We start from the raw sequence: 20,121 nt of genomic DNA, 5'->3' as shown, positions 1-20,121 counted from the left end.
TTGAGATGGGATTCATAACAATTGAAGCCATTGTAATTGTTTCGAATCCTCTCTGGTGCCTTACTCGGGGAGTCCTGTTTGTCAATAAAATTTTCGCAGTTCTAAAAAAAAATTAGTATTATTTATTTTATTTATTATACATTATACATAATAATAATAATAATAATAATAATAATACATTTAATATTAATATTTAATATAATTAAATAAAATGTTAGAGTCGTAGGAAATGGTTTGCACGTTATAAGTAGTTCCCATCCACTTCCTTTGGTCAATGCCATACTTTTAGTATATATACACACAAATACAGCTTTATACCATATATCACCTTCAAATTCCACGTTTTCTGGTTAAGAAACATCAGAAAAGCTAACAATGAAGATGGTATGGTCAATTGTGTTGCTTCTTGTCGCCGCAACAGCGATAAAAATAGCTGAATGTTGGGAAGAAATCCCCACAAGTGATCTTAACGGAGTCATTCGTGTTGGGGGAAAAGTACTTTGCCAAGATTGTTCCGAAGGATGGAACGAATGGGTTAATGGTCATAAACCCATCGAAGGTACATATTACACCACGCGATATTGTACTAAAAATTTGCATCTAACTTTTTATCAAAAGAGCCTAATTCCTAGTTTTATTGTCTTATTTTTTTAGGATGTACGGTTTCAGTGACGTGCTTGGATGAGAGAAAGAGGGTCATATACTACGGACGAGACAAGACTGATAAAACCGGAGAGTTTCAGGTCAGCATAAAAAAATATATCTACGGAAAGAAGATAAAACCCGAAACCTGTTTCACGAGGCTCGTTTCTTCATCTGACCCAGTGTGCAACATCCCGACCGATTTTGCTGGAGGCAAGACCGGGGTGAAGCTTGGTCACCCAACGTTGGTGTATCGTGATATTATCAAACATGTTATTGGCCCTTTTTATTACACCACACCAATGTGTGATGAACCGGAGACTAATGATAACGATAAGGATAATGATGATAATTCATATGGGAAACAAAACAAGTATTGAAGTCTTGATGTAATTTTTCGAATTTTCTTTTGGTTACACAAAAATCATTAAAATTTGAAGGAATACTATAGTTTTGTTAATACTGTTTAAATCCATTTCACCCAAAGACGATGTACTGTAACAAGACAGATAACCTTAGGGTAAAATGATCAAAAAAGTACTCTGCGAGTTTTAAGAGGGAAAAAGTGTTTCATAGTGACCACATTAGTTTTATCTACATAAATTTCGAGGTGTCCGTCTAACCAGGAAGTTATGGGTTCAAGTAGAAAGATGGACAAAATGTATATATTCATGAATAAGTTTGTGCCGAGTGTACACTCGACACATGTATTAGTTACTTTTATAAAAAAATAAGTCTACCACAAGATAGCCCAGTAATTGGGGCCCTGGTATCTTTGCAAGAGGTCTCAAGTTCGAATCTTGTGGTAGTCAAAGAAAGGTTGAAAATAGAAAGGGAATAATCCTGATGGGCTACGTATCACCCTCATGGATAACCCGAGCAGTGAAAATCTTATAACTAACAATACGCTGATTGTTTAGCCTCGCTAAGCCACAACATCCGGGTGAAAATCATCAAAATATGAAACTAACAAGTAACAAGTGTAATATACAGAAAATGCCAATGCCAATCTAAAGAAAAATGAACCAAATAAGTAATCTATGATACTAAAATCAAGGGGTCCACTTTGTGAAATAAAAACAAACTTCAGCCACACAAATAAAACTGAAATAACTTCATCTTATTCAAAAACCATACGGATACTACCACCACTACTTCCAATGTTAGTTTTGTTCGTCCACCAAAAATAACATGGCTACAAAAACAGCAATACTTACACCTTCACTGTCTCTCCTACCGGGACGAGGCGGTACCGCCACGTCCACCACCGTATCATGGCGGAAACCGGTAACTCATATCAATAGCAAAACCATATTACGGGTGTATGCAGTGGCAGGAGGAGGTGAGAGACAAAAGGCAGCACCAGGTGTCGATACCAGAATTCATTGGGAGAATGAAGACGAAGGATGGGTCGGCGGCAGCAGCAAAAACGCCACCCAGTCGGTAGAAGAAGAAGAAGAAGAAGAGCAAAAGAATAAATTTCTTGGCGAAAAATTCTCCGAGTTGCTCAACAATTCTACCGATTCTCATTACCAGTTAGTATTCTTCATGACTCCATTTGATTCTATATATCTCTAAAGTGACTGAAATTATTTTTCACATGATTTTGGAACAATGTGTTTTAAAGCAAGATGATCACGAAAAGTGCCAAAATAATTGACACAAATCTAAACCAGATAACAAAGATGGGAAACGGATAGATAACAAATATTTTGACTTATCTACTTATAGGATTTGATATTGGCCATTGTTTATGTACTACCTAAAACGGATGAATTACGTCAAACAAAAAAGTACCTAAAAACATATATGTCAAATTGGTTGAACAGGTTCGAATCTGCTAAAGAGAACTGTCAATGGCTCGATGGATATAACCTATTGAACACTTTGTTTATATGAAAATCGCCTTGTTTTGACCGTTACCCAACCTGTCTAAGCTGCCCATTTTGCTCCCTCCAATGTGAATTATATAAATTGCAGTGGAATTAATCGGCGAGTAGCAAAATTTACAACCTTGATAAGTTATACATAGTGTCATCGCCACTTGGCTCATTGATCATTATTAAGCCTAAACTATTTTATGCTATGTATTTTGGCTCGGTTAGATTCATTAAACTGTCAAGCTAGAACCAAATATGGTTACAGTTTGATTTGGCTCAGCCAAATAAGCTAATCTTGGTGACCAATTGCAGGTTTTTAGGGGTGCCAGCTGAAGCCGATTTGGAAGAAATTAAAACAGCTTACCGACGACTATCAAAAGAGTACCACCCAGACACAACTTCTCTCCCACTCAAAGACGCCTCTCAAATGTTCATGAAACTAAGAGAAGTTTATAACGTATTGAGCGACTCAGAAAAACGAAGGTTCTACGACTGGACCTTGGCTCAAGAAGCCGCGAGCCGTGAAGCCGAGAAGATGCGGGTCAAGCTAGTAGACCCGTACATGAAAGATATAGAAAATTTCGAGTCAATTCCCGACATGGTTGACCGCCTTGGAGGAAGGAACATGGAGTTGAGCGACCAAGCCAAATCGGCTCTCACTTTTGATATTGTCATTATTATTTTCTCGATTTGTTGTATATTGTATGTGGTTCTTTTCAAAGAACCTTATTACTAGTCAATGTCTATACCATAAATATAAAAAGTTGATTTTTGAAGTCAAACATAGTGAATATATACATTGGAAAGTCTAAACAAATATTGTTCTAGATATTATGATTGTTGCAAGGTTTATGATGGGAGTTAACATTTTCATAGCTTAAGGTGCAAACAATATATACAGAAGTTATGAAAGGGTGAACCGCTTTAAGTGACCAAAGACGTACTGCTTGCAAGATGGGTGAGGGCACGTGTGTGGTACACATTTCGAAGCCTCTTGTACTTGTGCACAAAAGTGGTGAGATCGATTTCTCTATTGAGAAGCTGTTGGTGGAGAGCTTCTGATTCATCTTCTGTCTTATGCATTGACTCTGTACATAACCATGAAACGGGTCAAACAGTAATATGGGTCGAAAGTTGTCCAAAGTGTATTGTAAATATATAACATCTACATTCAAAAGTGTAGAGTATTATAGAAATGATATAACTTCTCTAATCATATCATATATTACATAATAAACATTTTTAAAATATAAACAGAAACTTTACCTTGCAGACGACCAAGCAAAGAGGCAGGAGAATAAAATCTGAGGATTTCTTGTTTTTGCTTTTCAAGATCATTTAGTTTCTCTCGAGCAGCAGCTAATTCGGTAGCACGAATTATTTGACACTGTATATAGTAATAAATAATATAAATATAAAAAAATATCTCTAACAATCACTAGCCCTTAGTTAAAAATGGAAGCATTGAGCAGAGCAGATAATAAACGGGAATATTTTGGTACGGATGAGGTTGGATTGACCTGAAACACTTTGTCCAAAATAATTTGACTTTATTTTAGTGTGTAAAATGAGAATTCAAGACTCATTATTTCAGTACTTAAATTTTTCTATGACTTAGGTTATATGTTTTTTGTGCATTATGTACTTTTTACGAATTTCGACCGATTAAACCCGTAAGAGTTTGATCATTTAACTAAATATTAAGATAAACAGGTCAACACACCCACATGAAGTACTAACCTGGTTTCGCAACTCCCTAATGTGCGGTTCTTTTTCCAAGTTGTGATCTGCAAAAAAAACATTGATTTGTCGCCCATATGTAAATCTTGTAACCGATTATTTTGAAGACGTAATTGTTGCTCGGTTTTAGAATAACATAATTTATATTTAAATATTAATATTAATGGAGAACTTACTTGCAAGCTGCATAGTTTCATTTTTAAGTTCATTCCTCAGCTGATATTAAGAATGAAAAAAAAAAAAAAAAATGAATCAAGAAACCAATATAAACCATGGTTTGAATATATCAATTTGAAATATAGCAAATTATGATGTTGTATGCATTAAAAATACATTTTGGTCAATTTCTGAGCCACTCCGACCCAATTCCATTTTAACTAGATGTTTGAACCACTCCATTTAAGATGAAACATAATCCAAATTGACCTATTCATAAACAAATAGTTGAAATTATCTTACGAATGAGATGCCTTACCCGAATCTGAGTTTGGACCACATCGAGCGAAAGTAAAAATTGTTGATACGCATCTTTGTTGGACAAAAGCCTCTGCAGCTCATTCGTGCTATAAGAATTTCACATGCAAAATAACGGATTCAATCATTTATACACAAATTATATGACACAAAACAATAACACTTATCTAACATGATGAAACACCCTATCTACTGTTTTAAGTAACGATGTATTGTATAAGATATGCTAAGCATACGAGCAAACCTTTTGTTTTTTAATACGTGGATGATCCCTGCAGCCTCGGGTGGAATTCGGGATACGGGCCTTTCCCCATATGTATGCGTATTATGCCCTTCTTCTTCAGAACCCCTTAAATAAAAGTAAAAATAAAAAATAAAAAATCATACTAAAGTACCACATCTTAGGCGAATCATACACACATCATACGACTCAAACAATGGTATAATTCACTTAAATTTAGCTGATTTCTTCCTTAAGACTTTAAAATATGAAACATATAAGGTTTTCCTTGTTTATGCTATCTGGATAAAATTTACTCAGATGTACGCAGTGACTGTTTCATACACGTTCTCTGGCCATCTCGATATATAATCGCTAGCGAGGTTTGAATACCATTACAAACCATTAATGATATTGATGCACTTTAAAATATTAGACTTCAAGATATACTAATATTTATTTAATGTTATTTGTAGAGACTAGAGTATTATATGAAAACATCCAAAAATGATACTAATTCCCTTTCCTCCTAAACTATGAGTTCTTAAGTTACTTGTTCAATTTAATTGATGATTACAAATTACAATCAACTACAAAAACAATTACAGTACTAAAATAGCTTTTAACTCTTCCATTCAAATATAATCTTGATCAATTGTGAAAAGTTACTAAATTTTAAATAAATATAAAGAAAATCATGAGTAATAATACAAAAATTTGGAGAAATATCAAACCCTGGACATGAATTGAAGAAATTGAAAGTTACCAGAATGATTTGAACATGATTGAAATCGAAGGGGGTTGACTGAGTGACGATCAAAGATTGCAAAGATGCCTACTTTTAACTATTTTGATTTGTTGAAGTTATTAATCCAAACACAAAATTCATATCATGAAAAGTCCCAAGAATTTTCCGTACGCTTTCCTTTTTCTTTTGTTGCTTGCTCGGGTAAAGAAGAAAAAGTTATCACTTGCGGGTCCTACTGAGAAAAATTAGAAAGCAACTACGGAGTAGTTTTTTGGGCAACCTCCGCCGCGGGTCGTAAACCAAAAAAAATAAAATATCAGTGTGTAAACGGGTCGGGCCGACCCGTTTTCGAAGTCGGTTTCAACTGTGATTTTGGGTGATGTGGCGAACGGGGATTGGCCCGTTGAGTTACTCTAAAAAAATACAGTGCTACGGTGTTAGCGGGTCGGGGCTACCCGTTTCGAAGTCGGTTGCAACAGTGATTTTGGGTGACTTGGCGAACGGGGATTGGCCCTACATGGATTTTTCTTACTATTTCCAAGCCGTTACTTGAACGTAACTTGGAACTTGTGACCGCTCACGAAGCTTGGATCTTCATTGAGACCATCTTTAACCATGACGGACGTGTTGGCCTGTTGATGGGTAGGGATGGGGTGCGTGGCGGGCGTGCTAGTAAATTGAGAAATAATTGAGTGGAATGTTGAGTGGCGTGTTGGGTGATGTGTTAAAATATTATTGGAAGTTGGGTGAAATAGTGAATAAAAATTAAAAAAAAAATAATTTGGACCAATCAAAATTGGCCATTAAATCTGGACGCCAACTTTGTTCCCGTGCTCCTAGCACACATGTCAAGCTTGAAGGCCTCCAACACGTCGTACTAGAGGCGTGTTGAAGACAGTGTTGCGGGTACACAAGGGCTAACACGCCCCCATTAGAGATGGTCTGAGAAGGTGTTTCAATACAACAAACACTCAATAACTCTCGAGCTAAATGCAGAACTTTATGGGCTTGAGATAGGAGACATTACCTTCCAGTGCAGAGGCTGAATATCGTGGTGTCGCTAATGCCGATGGTGAGACATGCTAGATCGTAACCTTCTCCGCGAGCTTCATTGTCCTTTCTTTTTAGCCACCCTTGTTTACCTGTGACAACATTAGTACCATTTATCTCTCCTCTGATCCGGTACAACATCAGCAGGACAAACACATTGAGATTGACATTCACTTTGCACGGGATTTTGTGGTAAAAGGCCAAGTCCGTGTAATCGTGTTCTACATGTGCCGTGTCACTACCACTATGCAGATATCTTCACGAAGGGCCTACCATATGCGCTCTTTGAAAAATTTCGTACCGGTTTGACTGTACGCTCCTCTCCCGCTCCAATTGCGGGGGATGTTAACGATTATTTAGGCAATTCGTTAACCCATTTGTACTATAGATAGTTTTAAGGCTTGGCTCATTGTATTGCTCTATATAACTCTTTGTAAGCTCTCTTTATTCATCAAGGAACTACTTTGTGCATATTTTAGAGACATCGTAACTGTATCATTTTTAACAACATTCGGACTCGAAAATGAATTTGATTGACTATATGTAATTTCTATTTGGTTGGATTACATATAGAAGTAATCATGTTGTTAGTTGGAATAGTTAGTTATGTTATCCATTGTAATTGTTTGGTTGGTTTCTTCTAGCTTCTTGTTAGAAGAGTCCTTTGTTTTTTAAATTTTCAATCGCCAAAAAAAAAAAACAAAAAAAAAAAAAAAAAAAAAAAAAAACTATTACATCTAAAATAAGAGAATCACGCTTGTTTTCAAAGTTTGTGACCACCTTAGCGTAGTTTACTTTACATGTGTTGACACACAATGAGTTCAAAAAGGGAAGGCGATGCTTAGAAGGTAAATTATGGAGAGGAATCATGACCCTTAGATTGCTGATGATTAGGCTCATATATAACTTGTTAAATACTCTGTTTTGACATTTTTTCAAGATTTGAATTTTCTCATGTCTTATGAACTTGAGAGGCTTTGTTGATTGGTAAAAATTACTACTGTATATGTAAACACTAAACAGGAACCACATTTAATTGAATTTGAACTTTCTAGCTTATTTGTTAACAATATAATTGTAATTGTAAAATGAGAAATAGAAAGAAAAAAAAGTTACTCGATTCCGACTTCGCCCACGTCTCATTAACACCTTGGAGAGACACAACTCCATTGTAGAAGAAGCATCAGATCAAATACCTCAATATTCCAATGCTATATTTGGAAGTCACTATTAATTTAACATATTTAAGAGGAAACAATTAATTAATTAATTACTATTAATTAGGCATTTTAAAAGGTATATTGTGAAAAAGTATATATTTATACTCTCGTTTTAGATGAAAACAAAGCTAAGGAATTAACGCCGTTTTTGGACCCTGCCAAATGCAAACTAATGAAAATTTACAAAATAAAAGAAATCTATGTAATATATGTTAAATTGCAAAACGCCCCCTCAATAGTTAATAAAACTAGAGACACCCTTGATGAGTTTGACGAATAATGTACTATTGAGTGGCTTAATAAAAACTCAATTTTACAAATAATACATTTTTAAAAGCAGCTACTGAAGAAAGGACGTTCAATAATGAAAGATTTATTCGTGCAATAGGCCATGTTTTAACATAACATGTAAAAAAACACTAATAAGAAAGTGCCAACTCTTTTCTTTTGTAACCAACCAACCTACGCTTGAAGGTTCACATCAACATTATAGCAGTTTGTCAGCATTGAATTTGTGTCTTCATTAGCGATATCGGTCTACAACACAAAGCAACCACCTTAGGGTTAGAGACGATTCATCTTTTCAATACATAACAAACATATTTCCAAGAACAAAAGTTTAAGCTTATTATAGTAAAGTAGGGACGAAAATTGTCAATTATTAAACTACAAGGGGTGATTTCGTGCTCTTACTTCAATCAAGAAATGTTAAATAACAAAACCTATGCCGGCTTTTTTTTTTTGTCCTTGATACCCCCATCTCTCCTTTGCTGAAATGGAAGCAACAATAAAGAAAAAAAGGTAACACTAACAACCATTTTTTCATTGTTAATATCACAGCATTGTGATCATTATTTCATAACTAATGACATAAAACAGTTGGAAGATAAATAATCTCATTGTCATGCAATGTATTCTGTTTTTGTAAGCAGCAAGTGATTTTGTTGTTGATCATACGAACAAACCGATAAAGATGTTTCGCGCACAAAGAAATGGGAAGTCGCCGAGTTCAGGCGAGAGGATTGATTTCAACTTTTCGAATTTTCAAGCTCTTCAGGTGAACAATGATAAATTCATCAATCATTTCTGTAAATTGTGATCGGTGTAGAACTATAAAGTAAACAATAGTTCATATTTTGTAACCTGTGTATTTTTTGTTTGGGGACAATTGTTGTTGGGATGTTTATCGATTCTTGTAGCTTCTGATGTTTTTAAGATACATATGATCATGATTCTCGTCGTGCCATGAGAATTTGATCATACGATATGATTATTTTATGGATAGTAAATACTATTTTGGTTGGGAATTATGTTGTCTTAGGTACCGAAAGTGTGGGACAAGCTATTAGTGTCCATAATCTCGGTGGAAACAGGAAAAACAGTTGCAAGATCAAACAAAGCTTTGGTTCTAAATGGGAGTTGTCAATGGACAGAAACATTATCAGAGTCTATATGGATTTCAAACTACGACTCGTCTAAAGAGCTCGAAGAACATCTTTACAAATTCGTTGTTTCTATGGTATGAATTATCTTATTCCTGAAAACTTCAAAACTCGTCAATTGAATTTATTTATTTTTATTTTATTTTTTTTATTTGGGGTTATGTAAAATGTAAGGATCGTATAGCCCAAGCACAATGTCCTGCAATATAAGCCAAGAGTCCATCCTTTTCTAAAACAAATTGGTGATAGAATGACTTCCCCTTGGACTTATATACATACATTTGTTTTTGTCTCATGACCGATGTGGGACTTTGGTTTGCACCCTTACAAACCTCCCCTCAAACCCAAGTCCATCCGGGCCTCCCCTCCAACGATAGTCCGGATCCAACCTTTACCGCCGCCAACTCGGAACTCTCAACCTGGTGGGAGGGCAGGGAGATTTCGATACAAGGCTTCCAAGATCAATTCATCGTGCCAGGGTCCCCTCGAACGAGAGCTGGGTCCACTCATCGCTGCTCAAGACCGAGGGGTGCGCCACATCGCTGCGTGCGCTCAGGGGTGCGCCCACTGCGCTGTCCACCACATCGGGGCTATAGACTAGCTCTGATACCACTTGTAGAGAAAAGCGACACCGAATTATAGCAAACCGCTAGTAATATTTGAAATAAAAACAATAAAGAAACACCAAGATTTAACGTGAAAAACCCCAATATGGTAAAAACCACGGGCAAGGAAAGAAACGTTTCACTAATAAGAATAATAGGAATTACACTTCTCACTAATTACAAGGATAAGCACCAATCTTTATATCTCTTGTGATTAGGAGATTAACACTCACTAACTCTCTATAGACTCATTTAGTATACAAGAACACTTGTGATTTTGGGATGTATAAATGAGCATGTATGATGCTCTATTTATACTACTTGAAAATGAAGAAGTTGTGTACAATTTGACCACCATATGCTAGTTGTAATCAAGTTGTCATATATATGGTAGTTGTAATCAAATTGACAACTATATGAAAGTTGTAAACAACTTGAAAACCATATGAAAGTTGTGATCAAATTGAATTTGTCATGCTATCTTCTAGATTATTAATTCAACAATCTCCCACTTGAAGATTTGATTGAAGCTAAATCAATCTTCACACGTTAATCCTTCCTTGTCAATGATGTTGCTTACGTTTCTGCTAGGCCGCATGAGGAACGACATCAAATAAACTTGTCACAGTTGATCGACTTTGTTAGAAAATCAGCCACATTGTTGTCAGTATGAATTTTCTGCACATCCACGATTCCTTCTTCCACTTTCTGGCGAATGAAGTGATATTGAACTCGTATATACTTTGTCTTTGAATGAAATGCTGGATTCCTTGCAAGATGCAAGGCACTCTGGTTGTCACAAAATAGAGTGATATTCTCTTGTTTGTATCCGAGTTCCTCCAACAACATCTTTAACCATACTGCCTCTTTAGCAGCATGAGTAGCTGCTACATATTCTGCCTCTGTTGTTGACGTGGCCACAACTGACTGCAGTTTTGAAACCCAGCTTATTGTTCCACCACAAAGTGTGAAAACATATGCAGTGGTAGATTTACTGTTATCAATATCTCCTGCATAATCTGAATCAACATACTCTTTGACAATAAATTCTCGTTCCCCGTAACATAATGCAACATCTAAGGTTCCCTTGATGTATCTTAGGATCCTCTTAACCGCATCCCAATGCTCTCTACCAGGATTCGCCATGTACCGACTAACTACTCCCACTGCATGTGCAATGTCTGGTCTTGTACATATCATTGCGAACATTAAACTTCCCACTGCTGATGCATACGGTACTCGAGACATCTTCTTCCTCTCGTCTTCACTGCTAGGACTCATAACGGAGGATAACTTGAGATTAGTAGGAAGCGGGGTTGAGATTGGCTTACTACCTTGCATATTGAAACGCTGCAAGATTTTTCTCAAATAATTCTTTTGAGAAAGCCAAATCTTCCTATTATCTCTGTCTCGGTGAATTTGCATCCCTAGAATCTTGTTTGCGGCACCCAAGTCTTTCGTTTCAAACTCCCTAGCTAATTGAGCCTTCAACTTATTTATACGATCTTTGTTGGGACCTGCAACCAACATGTCGTCTACATATAACAGCAAAATGACAAAATCATTGTCTCCAAACCTCTTAAAATATGCACAAGGGTCTGCATGAAGTCTGTTATATTTAAGGGTCATTATGAAAGAATCAAATCTCTTGTACCAACATCTCGGTGCCTGTTTGAGACCATACAGAGATTTCTTTAACCTGCAAACCAAGTTCTCTTGTAGTTCAAAACCTTTTGGTTGAAGCATATAAATTTCTTCTTCAAGGTTTCCATGAAGGAATGCAGTTTTCACATCTAGCTGCTCTAGATGCAAATCAAATGTAGCACACATCGCTAGAACTACTCGAATTGTTGTAAGTCGAACCACGGGGGCGAATATTTCATTAAAGTCTGTTCCTTCTTTCTGAGCATATCCTTTGACCACCAGTCTTGCACGATACCGCTCCACTTGATCATCGCCATTTCGCTTGATCTTATACACCCATTTATTTCCAATAGGTTTTCTACCTTTCGGCAATGGTACAAGTTCCCATGTTTTATTTTTATGAAGAGCTTCAATTTCTTCCTGCATAGCTGTCATTCATTGAGATGCATCTGAATGATTTAGTGCCTCGCGAAGAGTTGTTGGCTCTCCTTCCTCTGTTAGAAGACAATATGCAACATTGCTTTCCATAATATAATCTGAGTGCTACCCTGGACGTTTCCTTTCCCGATTAGAAATACGAGTCGCTGGAGCTTCATCAACGACTACTTGATTTTCATCGTGTTCTGGTACTGCTTCAGAAGAATCTTTATGAAATTCGTTACTTACCTGTATCGGTATAGTTTCTTTTGAAGTGTTAACATCTTCAAGATCTTTGTCTTCTGTAAAGACAACATATCTGTTGATGACAACTTTGTGGGCAGTGGGGTCCCACAAGCGATACCCCTTAACTCCATCAGCATACCCCAAGAACAAACACTTTCTGGACTTTAGATCCAACTTTGTCGTTTCTTGAGAATTGTACATTGCGTACACAGGACTTCCAAATACATGAAGGTCAGAATAATCAACTAGTTTTCCAGTCCACATCTCCATCGGCGATTTCAACTCAATTGCAGTTGATGGTAACCGATTTATCACGTAACAGGCAGTACTTACTGCTTCTGCCCAGAATGATCTCCCCAAGCTTGCAGTTGCCAACATCGCCCTTGTTCTATCTAATAAGGTTCTGTTCATCCGCTCTGCCACTCCATTTTGTTGAGGAGTGTATGCCGTCGTGAACTGCCTTTTGATACCTTCTTGTTTGCAGAACTTACCAAATTCATCACCAGTGTATTCTCCTCCATTATCAGTCCTTAAACACTTGATCTTTTTACCAGATTCAAGTTCAACCCGTGCTTTGTAAACTTTGAAAACTTCAAACACATCCGCCTTTCTCTTGATTGGGTACACCCAACATCTCCTAGTGTAATCATTAATAAATGATACAAAATACTTTGCTCCTCCTAGGGATTGAACTGGTGCTTGCCACACATCATAGTGAACCAATTCTACAATCAATTTACTTCTAGAATTTGATGTCTTAAACTTCAGGCGATTCTGCTTGCTGATTACACAATGCTCACAGAAAGGTAGCGATACCTTTGTAAGACCAGGAATAAGATTTCTTTCAACAAGAATCTTCATACCTTGCTCAGACATGTGTCCAAGCTTTTGATGCCATGTCATAGAAACTTTATCACTTGAACTATTCGAAGCAACAGATGTTTCCAATTCCTGTACCGTCTCGCCTTTCAGAATGCATAAATTAGCACCCACCTTTTCTCCTTTCATAAGTACAACCGCGCCTTTCTTGATTATCATGATCTTCTCATGTATCACCATCTTACAACCAAGATCATCCAATTGTCCTAGAGACAATAAGTTCTTCTTCAAACCCTCCACGTGTCGTACACCTTGAATAGTACGAACTGTACCATCATGCATCTTCAGAATGATATCTCCAATTCCAATGATCTTTAGTTCATGATCTTTGCAACTGTATACAGATCCTCCTGAGATACGTTCATATTGTTTGAACCATTCTCTTCTAGGGGTCATGTGAAAAGTAGCTCCCGAGTCAAATAACCAGACATCAACAAATGTCTTTCTGCCTTCATTTGCTACCACTGCCTCACTAACCAAAGCAGTCCCATCATCTGAAGTGCTTGCAATATTTCCTTGAGGATTTGAGTTATTTAAACTCCGACAATCCTTCTTCAGGTGACCTTTCTTGCCACAATTGTAGCATGTATAGGTCTTCTTCTTTCTAGACTTCGGTTTACCATGTCATGCTATCTTCTAGATTATTAATTCAACATAAAAAAACTTGATTCTGTTGTAGGGGTCTGCTAGATCTGGCATTTTGGGGGAGGCAACCCTCAATATTGCACACTATTATACAAGCTCAAGATCATCTGCACCAGTTTCATTGCCATTGAAGAAATGCAACTATGGCACGATTTTACAGGTGGATCGAACGTTATATATAAAAATTTACATATTAAATGTTAAGATTATTTCAGTAATGTATGGACAACATAAATTATGATATTATGATAATTACATAAAATAGTATTCACTTTTTACAGCTTCTTTAAATTTCAGCTTCTTCTCAAAAAAAATAAAATAAAATAAGCTCAAGAGATTGATACATAGTGCATTGTTGGCTTACATAGGCCCAAAAGTCTTTTGTTCCTAAGAAACATGATTCATGATGTTTTTTATACAATTTATAATTTTCAAAATACTCTGTTATTTATAAAATAAATAAATAAATAAATAAATAAATTTATGAGCCTTTATGCAGTAAAGTACATTGTGGTTTTTTTTTTAACAGCAAACTCACACACTCAATATAATTTTACACGAATAATGTCCTAAACAGGACTCGAACCCATAACCTCAAGGTCGGGACTTCTGGATACCGCTAGGCCTGACATTCGGCGAGTTTGAACCATTTGACTTCGTTTATGATTATAATACCATTCGGTTTATAATCGTTTCACCTATTAGTGACTTAAAATAGTAACCTGGCCCGTTATACGAAAGACAACCTGCTATGCACGAATGTTTTGAATTCATTCTTTAATTTCTGTTTATCAGGTCAAAATACAATGTCTAACACCAAGAACAAAAGTCAGGTACACTTTTGTGATAAGTTTTGTTTCTTGCGCGCGCTATTTTATTGTTTTGCTTAATGTTGTAAGTTATCAACACATATTGTAGGGTCGAAGGATCAAAATACTTGGGATCGAATGCAGAACCTTTGGAGGAAGATTACGATGATGCTGGTAGCAGATCACTTGAGTCAGCTGCCTCAATTAACCTCAGTGCTAAATCCACTTCAAGTCAAGAACTGGGTCCCACTTCTCTTCTTGGAAGAATTAAAATTATGGTATGTTTACAGTGATCAAGAATGTCCAAACTTTGACCTTTTTTGCTAAACTTATTATTTTTGGTCAAACTTATTATTAACTTCCAAAGTAGCTATGCTTACTACAGTTGCTCAACAAACATAACGGCGTAAAACTTTGCAGCGAAGACATAGAATGTTAAATTTAAGTGGTTAGTCAAGAAAATAATCCTAATCCATATCAATTAAACCCAAATATAACTTTTTTACTTTGACCTCAAAAGTCCATTTTACATTGAGTTACCCAATTATCTCTTCTAATCAGAGGTGTCAAGTGGGTCAAATTGGCTCATGTTGTTATCACTGATGGTTAATCAAGTAAAAAAGTTTTCCATAAAATTAAATGGGTCAAATGTCCCATGTAAATATATTATATATTACTACATTAATATATTATGCAAAAATAAATAGTATATTTTGAGAAAAAAATGATTTAGGAGGTTTTGGAGATTTTTATAAATTAATTTGGACAAAGATTGTACCAGTTCAACCAGCTTAGAACGATCAACCGAACCTGCTTACTTATTTTCTGTATTATGTTCTGTTTTCATTTGCCTCTTAATCGGAAGGGTTCTATGTCTCCTAAACACATACCAATTTTCAGATTAAGTGACACATTAGGTGACAAAGAAATAACAATTTTACTAATTGAATTAAGAGTTGTACAGAAACAGATAATCAAGTGGAAGGTAAATAGGATACATAATTTTAATCTGTTTTGACATGTTACCTGACCCAACCGACCGCTCATTTGCCACCACTGGGTCTAATGTTTCCATTATCTTGTTCCACAAATGCAGGAACCAACTTACGAGCCATCCGGTTCAACTCAAAACAACGATTCTGCTGACTATTCATTAGAAAAAGAAAGATTCTATCAAAAAAGTCACCTAAGTGGAATCAAACATAATCTCAACGTTAGCTCCCGAAATAGTTCTCCTCGAAGCAATTTCCCTATCGAAGAAGATCAATCAATTTCAAAATCTAACAACTCATCGTTCAAATCAAGAATAACCCATGGCGAACAAGAACAAGAACAAGAACAAGAACAATCGTACGAAGAAACCCCTCCCCCTCCGCCAGTTCATCCTGTTTCATCTTTGATGAATGTAGGTTCTTCAAAGAACCTTCTAGAAGCAGCTGAGGACACCATTGAAGAGCTTCGAGACGAAGCCAAAATGTGGGAACGAAATTCGCAAAAGTTAACGCTTGATTTGGAGATTCTAAAAGAGAAATTTTCCGATCAATCAAAAAACCTTGCAGACACTCAAATCGAGCTTTCGGCAGCTCGAGCTGAACGTGATGGTTTGAAAAAAGAAGTTGATCATATAAAGATGTTACTAGAAGAATCAGTAATCAAACAGAAGGATACAGTCGAGTCAAAGTCAACGTACAACTCTGAAAGTCAAAGTCAACTTGTTAAAGAGCTCGAAAACGAGCTGCAAGCTCATAAGAAGTCGAATATTAATTTATCTCAACAACTGAAGAGAAATCAAGAATCGAATATCGAGCTTGTGTGTATTTTACAAGAACTGGAGGAGTTGACCGAAACACAAAAGGTGGAAATCGAAGGACTTGTTTTGGTCAAGTCAAAGTTCAACGATTTAGAAAAGTCGTTTAATAACAATTTGGTTGAAACGAGAAGCTTACAGCTTAAACTACAACAAATGGAGGAATCGGAGAAGACATTGCATGCAAATCTGCAGATCCTTGAACAAGCTTTGGAGAACAAGATCGGTGATTTGGAACACGAAAGAACGTCGATTAGTCTAACTATCGAAGCTCTTGAAAAAGAATACAAAACTGCATTGTCTGTTAAAGAAGAAGATATTAACAATTTGGAGTCGAAACTATCAGAAAGAAAGGAGATTGAAGAAGATCAAATGAGCGAAATCGAACGGCTGAGATTGAAAGTGGGTGAGGTAGAAAAAGAATGTAGTGAGGTGACGAACGAGAACTTGGAGCTTGTTTGTGAGATTAAAGAATTAAAGAAAGTGATCGAAGATAGAAACGGGACTATTGAAGAAAATCGGAAGCTTCTAGAAGATTACGGTTTGAAGATTCGAGAGCTAGAGAGATTGAAAGCGGAACACGAAAGTTTGATTTGTGATTTGGAAAAGGAGAAAGAAGAACTACAAGAAAACATGGAAGATGCATTGAATGAAAGTAATATAACTTCCAAATGTTTAGATAATTTAAGAAATGATTTAATTGTTCTTAGCAACAGTGTCGATTCGCAAGTTTCAGCTAATAAGTTACTTGAACGAAAAGCGATGGAGCTTGAAAAAGTTAAGAGCGAAATGGAGCTTCGGTTGTTTGAAATCGAAGAAGAGAATATCAAGTTATTGGACCGTGCGTCTGAATTAGAAAGTCAACTAACTCTGGTCAAACGCGATTGTGAAACCACACGAATGGAGTTAGAAAAATCCAAAATTGAAAATTTGGATCTTCAAAATGAAGTTGAAGCTTTAAAGAATGTTGAGAAGTTATTGTTGAATGTTCAAGATGAGTGTAAAATTGTGAAATCCGAAAAGCAGAAACTGCAAGAATCGGCTGAGAATTTAATCGATGAATGTAATAATCTTCAGAAATCGTATGAAGATATGACGAAGGGAAAAGCGGAATTGTATGAACAATGTTCGTGTTTGGAGATCGAATTAATGAGAGCTAGGGAGAATTTGGTCATTTCGAATGAACGGGTGTCGGATTTAGAAGAAAAGTATAATACAATGTTGGAAGAATATATGTTCAAAGAAAAAAGTCTTTCTTCACATTTGGATGAATTAAATCAAGAAAATTGGAAATTAAAAGAGAAAGTGACAATGGAAGAAAGTTTGTTAAACCAAATGTACTTAGAGAAGACATCCGAGATCGAAAATTTCCAAAAAGAAGTTGAAGATTTAAAAGAGGGAAATTCGGAAGCCTTACGAGAGATCAAAAGTTTGAAATCTGAAAAATCCGAATTGGAATCTGATCTTAAAAAAGTTAATTTACGAAAGGAAATGATTGAAAACGAGCTTCGAAATGTTCGTGAAGAGTCTGAAATGAAAATTCAAGGTGTAACAAGTGATCTTGCTTCTGTTAACAAAAGTTATAAGAAGTTAATGGCGGATTATGAGAAAAAGTCAAAGTTGTTGACTGGTTACAGAACGAGAGAAGAACGAAGAAAGACAATGGAGAATGATCTGGAACTTAAACTTACGGTTTCAGAATACGAACGCCAACAACTCATTGAAGAATCTGCAAACTTGAAAGATAAGCTGCATAAGAGTTTGAATCTCGAAAATGAGTTATTGGATTATAAGCAAAAACTTGATAAACTGAAGAACGAAAAGAGTAACGTTGAAACTTTGTTACGCTCGGTTTCTAGTAGTTATGAAAAGATTAAAGCTGAGAAGATGTCTGAATATGAAGATTGTAAAAGTCAGAAAATGGCGTTAGAAGAAAAGTTAGCGAAACTTGAGGGTGATCTAATGGTTAAAAATACATCACAATCGCAAGATGCTGATTTGAAAAACGAGATTAGTAGGATTAAGGGTGCGAATTTGCAGTATCAGTTGAAAGTTCAACAACTTGAAGGTGAAAAGAATCAATGTTTGAAGAGAGTTCATGCTTTAGAGGAAGATCTGAAGTTGCTATCAGCGAAATGTAAAACGGTTTGTTTTCTTGTATCTATTTTTAGTTTTGAGTTTAATAAAAAAATGAAAAATAAATAAAAAATTATTTGATATACTTTATGTGTTTTGTATTTGTATCAGGGTCTTCGTGAGACTCATTCTCAAGAAGAAGTTGATTATACTGCGAAGATAGAGATGCTTGAAGCGGAGCTTGATGAGGCGTTAGATGCGAATAACAAGTACAGACTTCAACTTCAAAGGTCAGGCTGTTCAAAAAAGATAAATAAATAAATAACTAAATAATTTCAAAGGTGAGTATGATGAAGTACTTTACTTGTCTAGTGAAAATTAACTTTTTAGGAGTCAAACATCGACGCAAATTCTCATTGTTGCAGTGACATCGTGTGTACTGTAAGGTGTCAAAATGGGTTGGATCAAAAAGTTAATTTGATGGGTCCAAATGGTTGTTTGGGTTGCCCATAAGACTTGTATCCAAAAGTTTTAAAAATGTTAGTTACTCCGGGCTGCCGCAAAGCAGTAGCTGTCCTGGGATTAGTTGGCTCGCAAAATGAGTCGGAAATCCAGGTAAACCAAATAAAAGATAACTTACAAATTAAAAATTCATTTTGGGCCACTTTCGACCTGTTTGACCCATTTGACCCAAATTAGTGCATTTACTAGTAATGGTTTGGAATTTGCATCTTTTGTAACTAATGAAAATGGGTATCACAAATGCAGTAATAAATCTTAAGCTAATAACTAAAAAATCATAACTCTTGTACCCACCAATTCTCTCCTCTTAAATTCTCTAGCGAAATTGCATACAGGATAAAGACGGAGGGGCGTAATAGTCTTTCATCTTCTCCGGGGAAATTAAAGGCTGAAAGTGAAGTAGTAACAAAAGAAAATTTTGAAAGGACAAAATCGTCATTGGAGACGGAACTAAAAGACGTGCGTGATCGTTTGCTTGAGATGAGCCTGAAATATGCTGAAGTTGAAGCTGAAAGAGAAGATCTTGTAATGCAGCTAAAAACAAACACCAGTGTGAGGAACCGGTTCAAGTTACTTGACAACCCATGATAAGTATAATAAGCCATTTGTACTTGTAGTATTAAAAGATCATATATTAGTTCTTATATATACACCAACACAGAACACTAAATAATCGTTAATGCACGGGCTGAACCCGAGTCTGAGCCCGTGACTCGGTGAGAACATGTTACCGGCCACTACCACGTAACAAAATAAAATTGCTGTTTACTTTTTGTATATGTATTTTTTTAGGTGAAACGTTTGTGATTTTTTATGGGCAAAAATCAATTCGTTCTTCACCATGATATTACTATCTTATTTATTTATTATTAACCATAGTAATATTTTGACACATGACCCACAACATTCTTACAACCTTCGCGCAATCCTCTCCTGTAAACATTAGGCATGCATACTTTTTCATAATCATAATATATTATTGTCTATTTTAAAAGATATATATATTACCGTTACAAACTGGATTGCATAGGTGTCATAATGTCAAACTAGCCAAT

The 20,121-nt window shown here is 35.9% G+C and overlaps 5 protein-coding genes across 5 annotated transcripts; 4 read left to right on the top strand and 1 right to left on the bottom strand.

Moving 5' to 3' along the window:
• Nucleotides 1-305: 305 nt before the first annotated feature.
• Nucleotides 306-1,022, top strand: LOC139865058 (non-classical arabinogalactan protein 31). Its single transcript, XM_071853612.1, has 2 exons — nucleotides 306-559; nucleotides 655-1,022. The coding sequence occupies exons 1-2, from the start codon at nucleotides 376-378 to the stop codon at nucleotides 1,020-1,022; spliced, it is 552 nt and encodes a 183-aa protein (XP_071709713.1). The 5' UTR covers nucleotides 306-375.
• Nucleotides 1,023-1,833: 811 nt separating this feature from the next.
• On the top strand, nucleotides 1,834-3,259 carry LOC139865049 (NAD(P)H-quinone oxidoreductase subunit T, chloroplastic). The gene is made up of 2 exons (XM_071853605.1): nucleotides 1,834-2,177; nucleotides 2,835-3,259. Exons 1-2 carry the CDS (start codon nucleotides 1,834-1,836, stop codon nucleotides 3,256-3,258), a joined length of 768 nt encoding a protein of 255 aa, XP_071709706.1. The 3' UTR covers nucleotide 3,259.
• A 187-nt stretch (nucleotides 3,260-3,446) lies between these two features.
• LOC139889177 (vacuolar protein-sorting-associated protein 37 homolog 1-like) lies at nucleotides 3,447-5,880 on the bottom strand. The gene is made up of 7 exons (XM_071872140.1): nucleotides 5,723-5,880; nucleotides 4,981-5,085; nucleotides 4,738-4,825; nucleotides 4,439-4,478; nucleotides 4,263-4,309; nucleotides 3,789-3,909; nucleotides 3,447-3,610 (listed from the first exon to the last, which is right to left on the bottom strand). Exons 1-7 carry the CDS (start codon nucleotides 5,737-5,739, stop codon nucleotides 3,447-3,449), a joined length of 582 nt encoding a protein of 193 aa, XP_071728241.1. The 5' UTR covers nucleotides 5,740-5,880.
• A 3,067-nt stretch (nucleotides 5,881-8,947) lies between these two features.
• Nucleotides 8,948-18,398, top strand: LOC139889172 (uncharacterized). Its single transcript, XM_071872135.1, has 8 exons — nucleotides 8,948-9,031; nucleotides 9,296-9,493; nucleotides 13,887-14,012; nucleotides 14,648-14,685; nucleotides 14,771-14,939; nucleotides 15,527-15,646; nucleotides 15,758-18,319; nucleotides 18,372-18,398. Exons 1-8 carry the CDS (start codon nucleotides 8,948-8,950, stop codon nucleotides 18,396-18,398), a joined length of 3,324 nt encoding a protein of 1,107 aa, XP_071728236.1.
• LOC139865038 (uncharacterized) lies at nucleotides 18,398-19,766 on the top strand. The gene is made up of 3 exons (XM_071853595.1): nucleotides 18,398-18,613; nucleotides 18,716-18,834; nucleotides 19,402-19,766. The coding sequence occupies exons 1-3, from the start codon at nucleotides 18,431-18,433 to the stop codon at nucleotides 19,652-19,654; spliced, it is 555 nt and encodes a 184-aa protein (XP_071709696.1). The 5' UTR covers nucleotides 18,398-18,430; the 3' UTR covers nucleotides 19,655-19,766.
• Nucleotides 19,767-20,121: the final 355 nt, after the last annotated feature.

Source organism: Rutidosis leptorrhynchoides, chromosome 1 (assembly GCF_046630445.1).
Source record: "Rutidosis leptorrhynchoides isolate AG116_Rl617_1_P2 chromosome 1, CSIRO_AGI_Rlap_v1, whole genome shotgun sequence".
Classification (NCBI taxonomy): domain Eukaryota; kingdom Viridiplantae; phylum Streptophyta; class Magnoliopsida; order Asterales; family Asteraceae; genus Rutidosis; species Rutidosis leptorrhynchoides.
The sequence above is the reverse complement of the archived record's forward strand: the minus strand, read 5'-3'. Positions and strand labels throughout refer to the sequence as shown.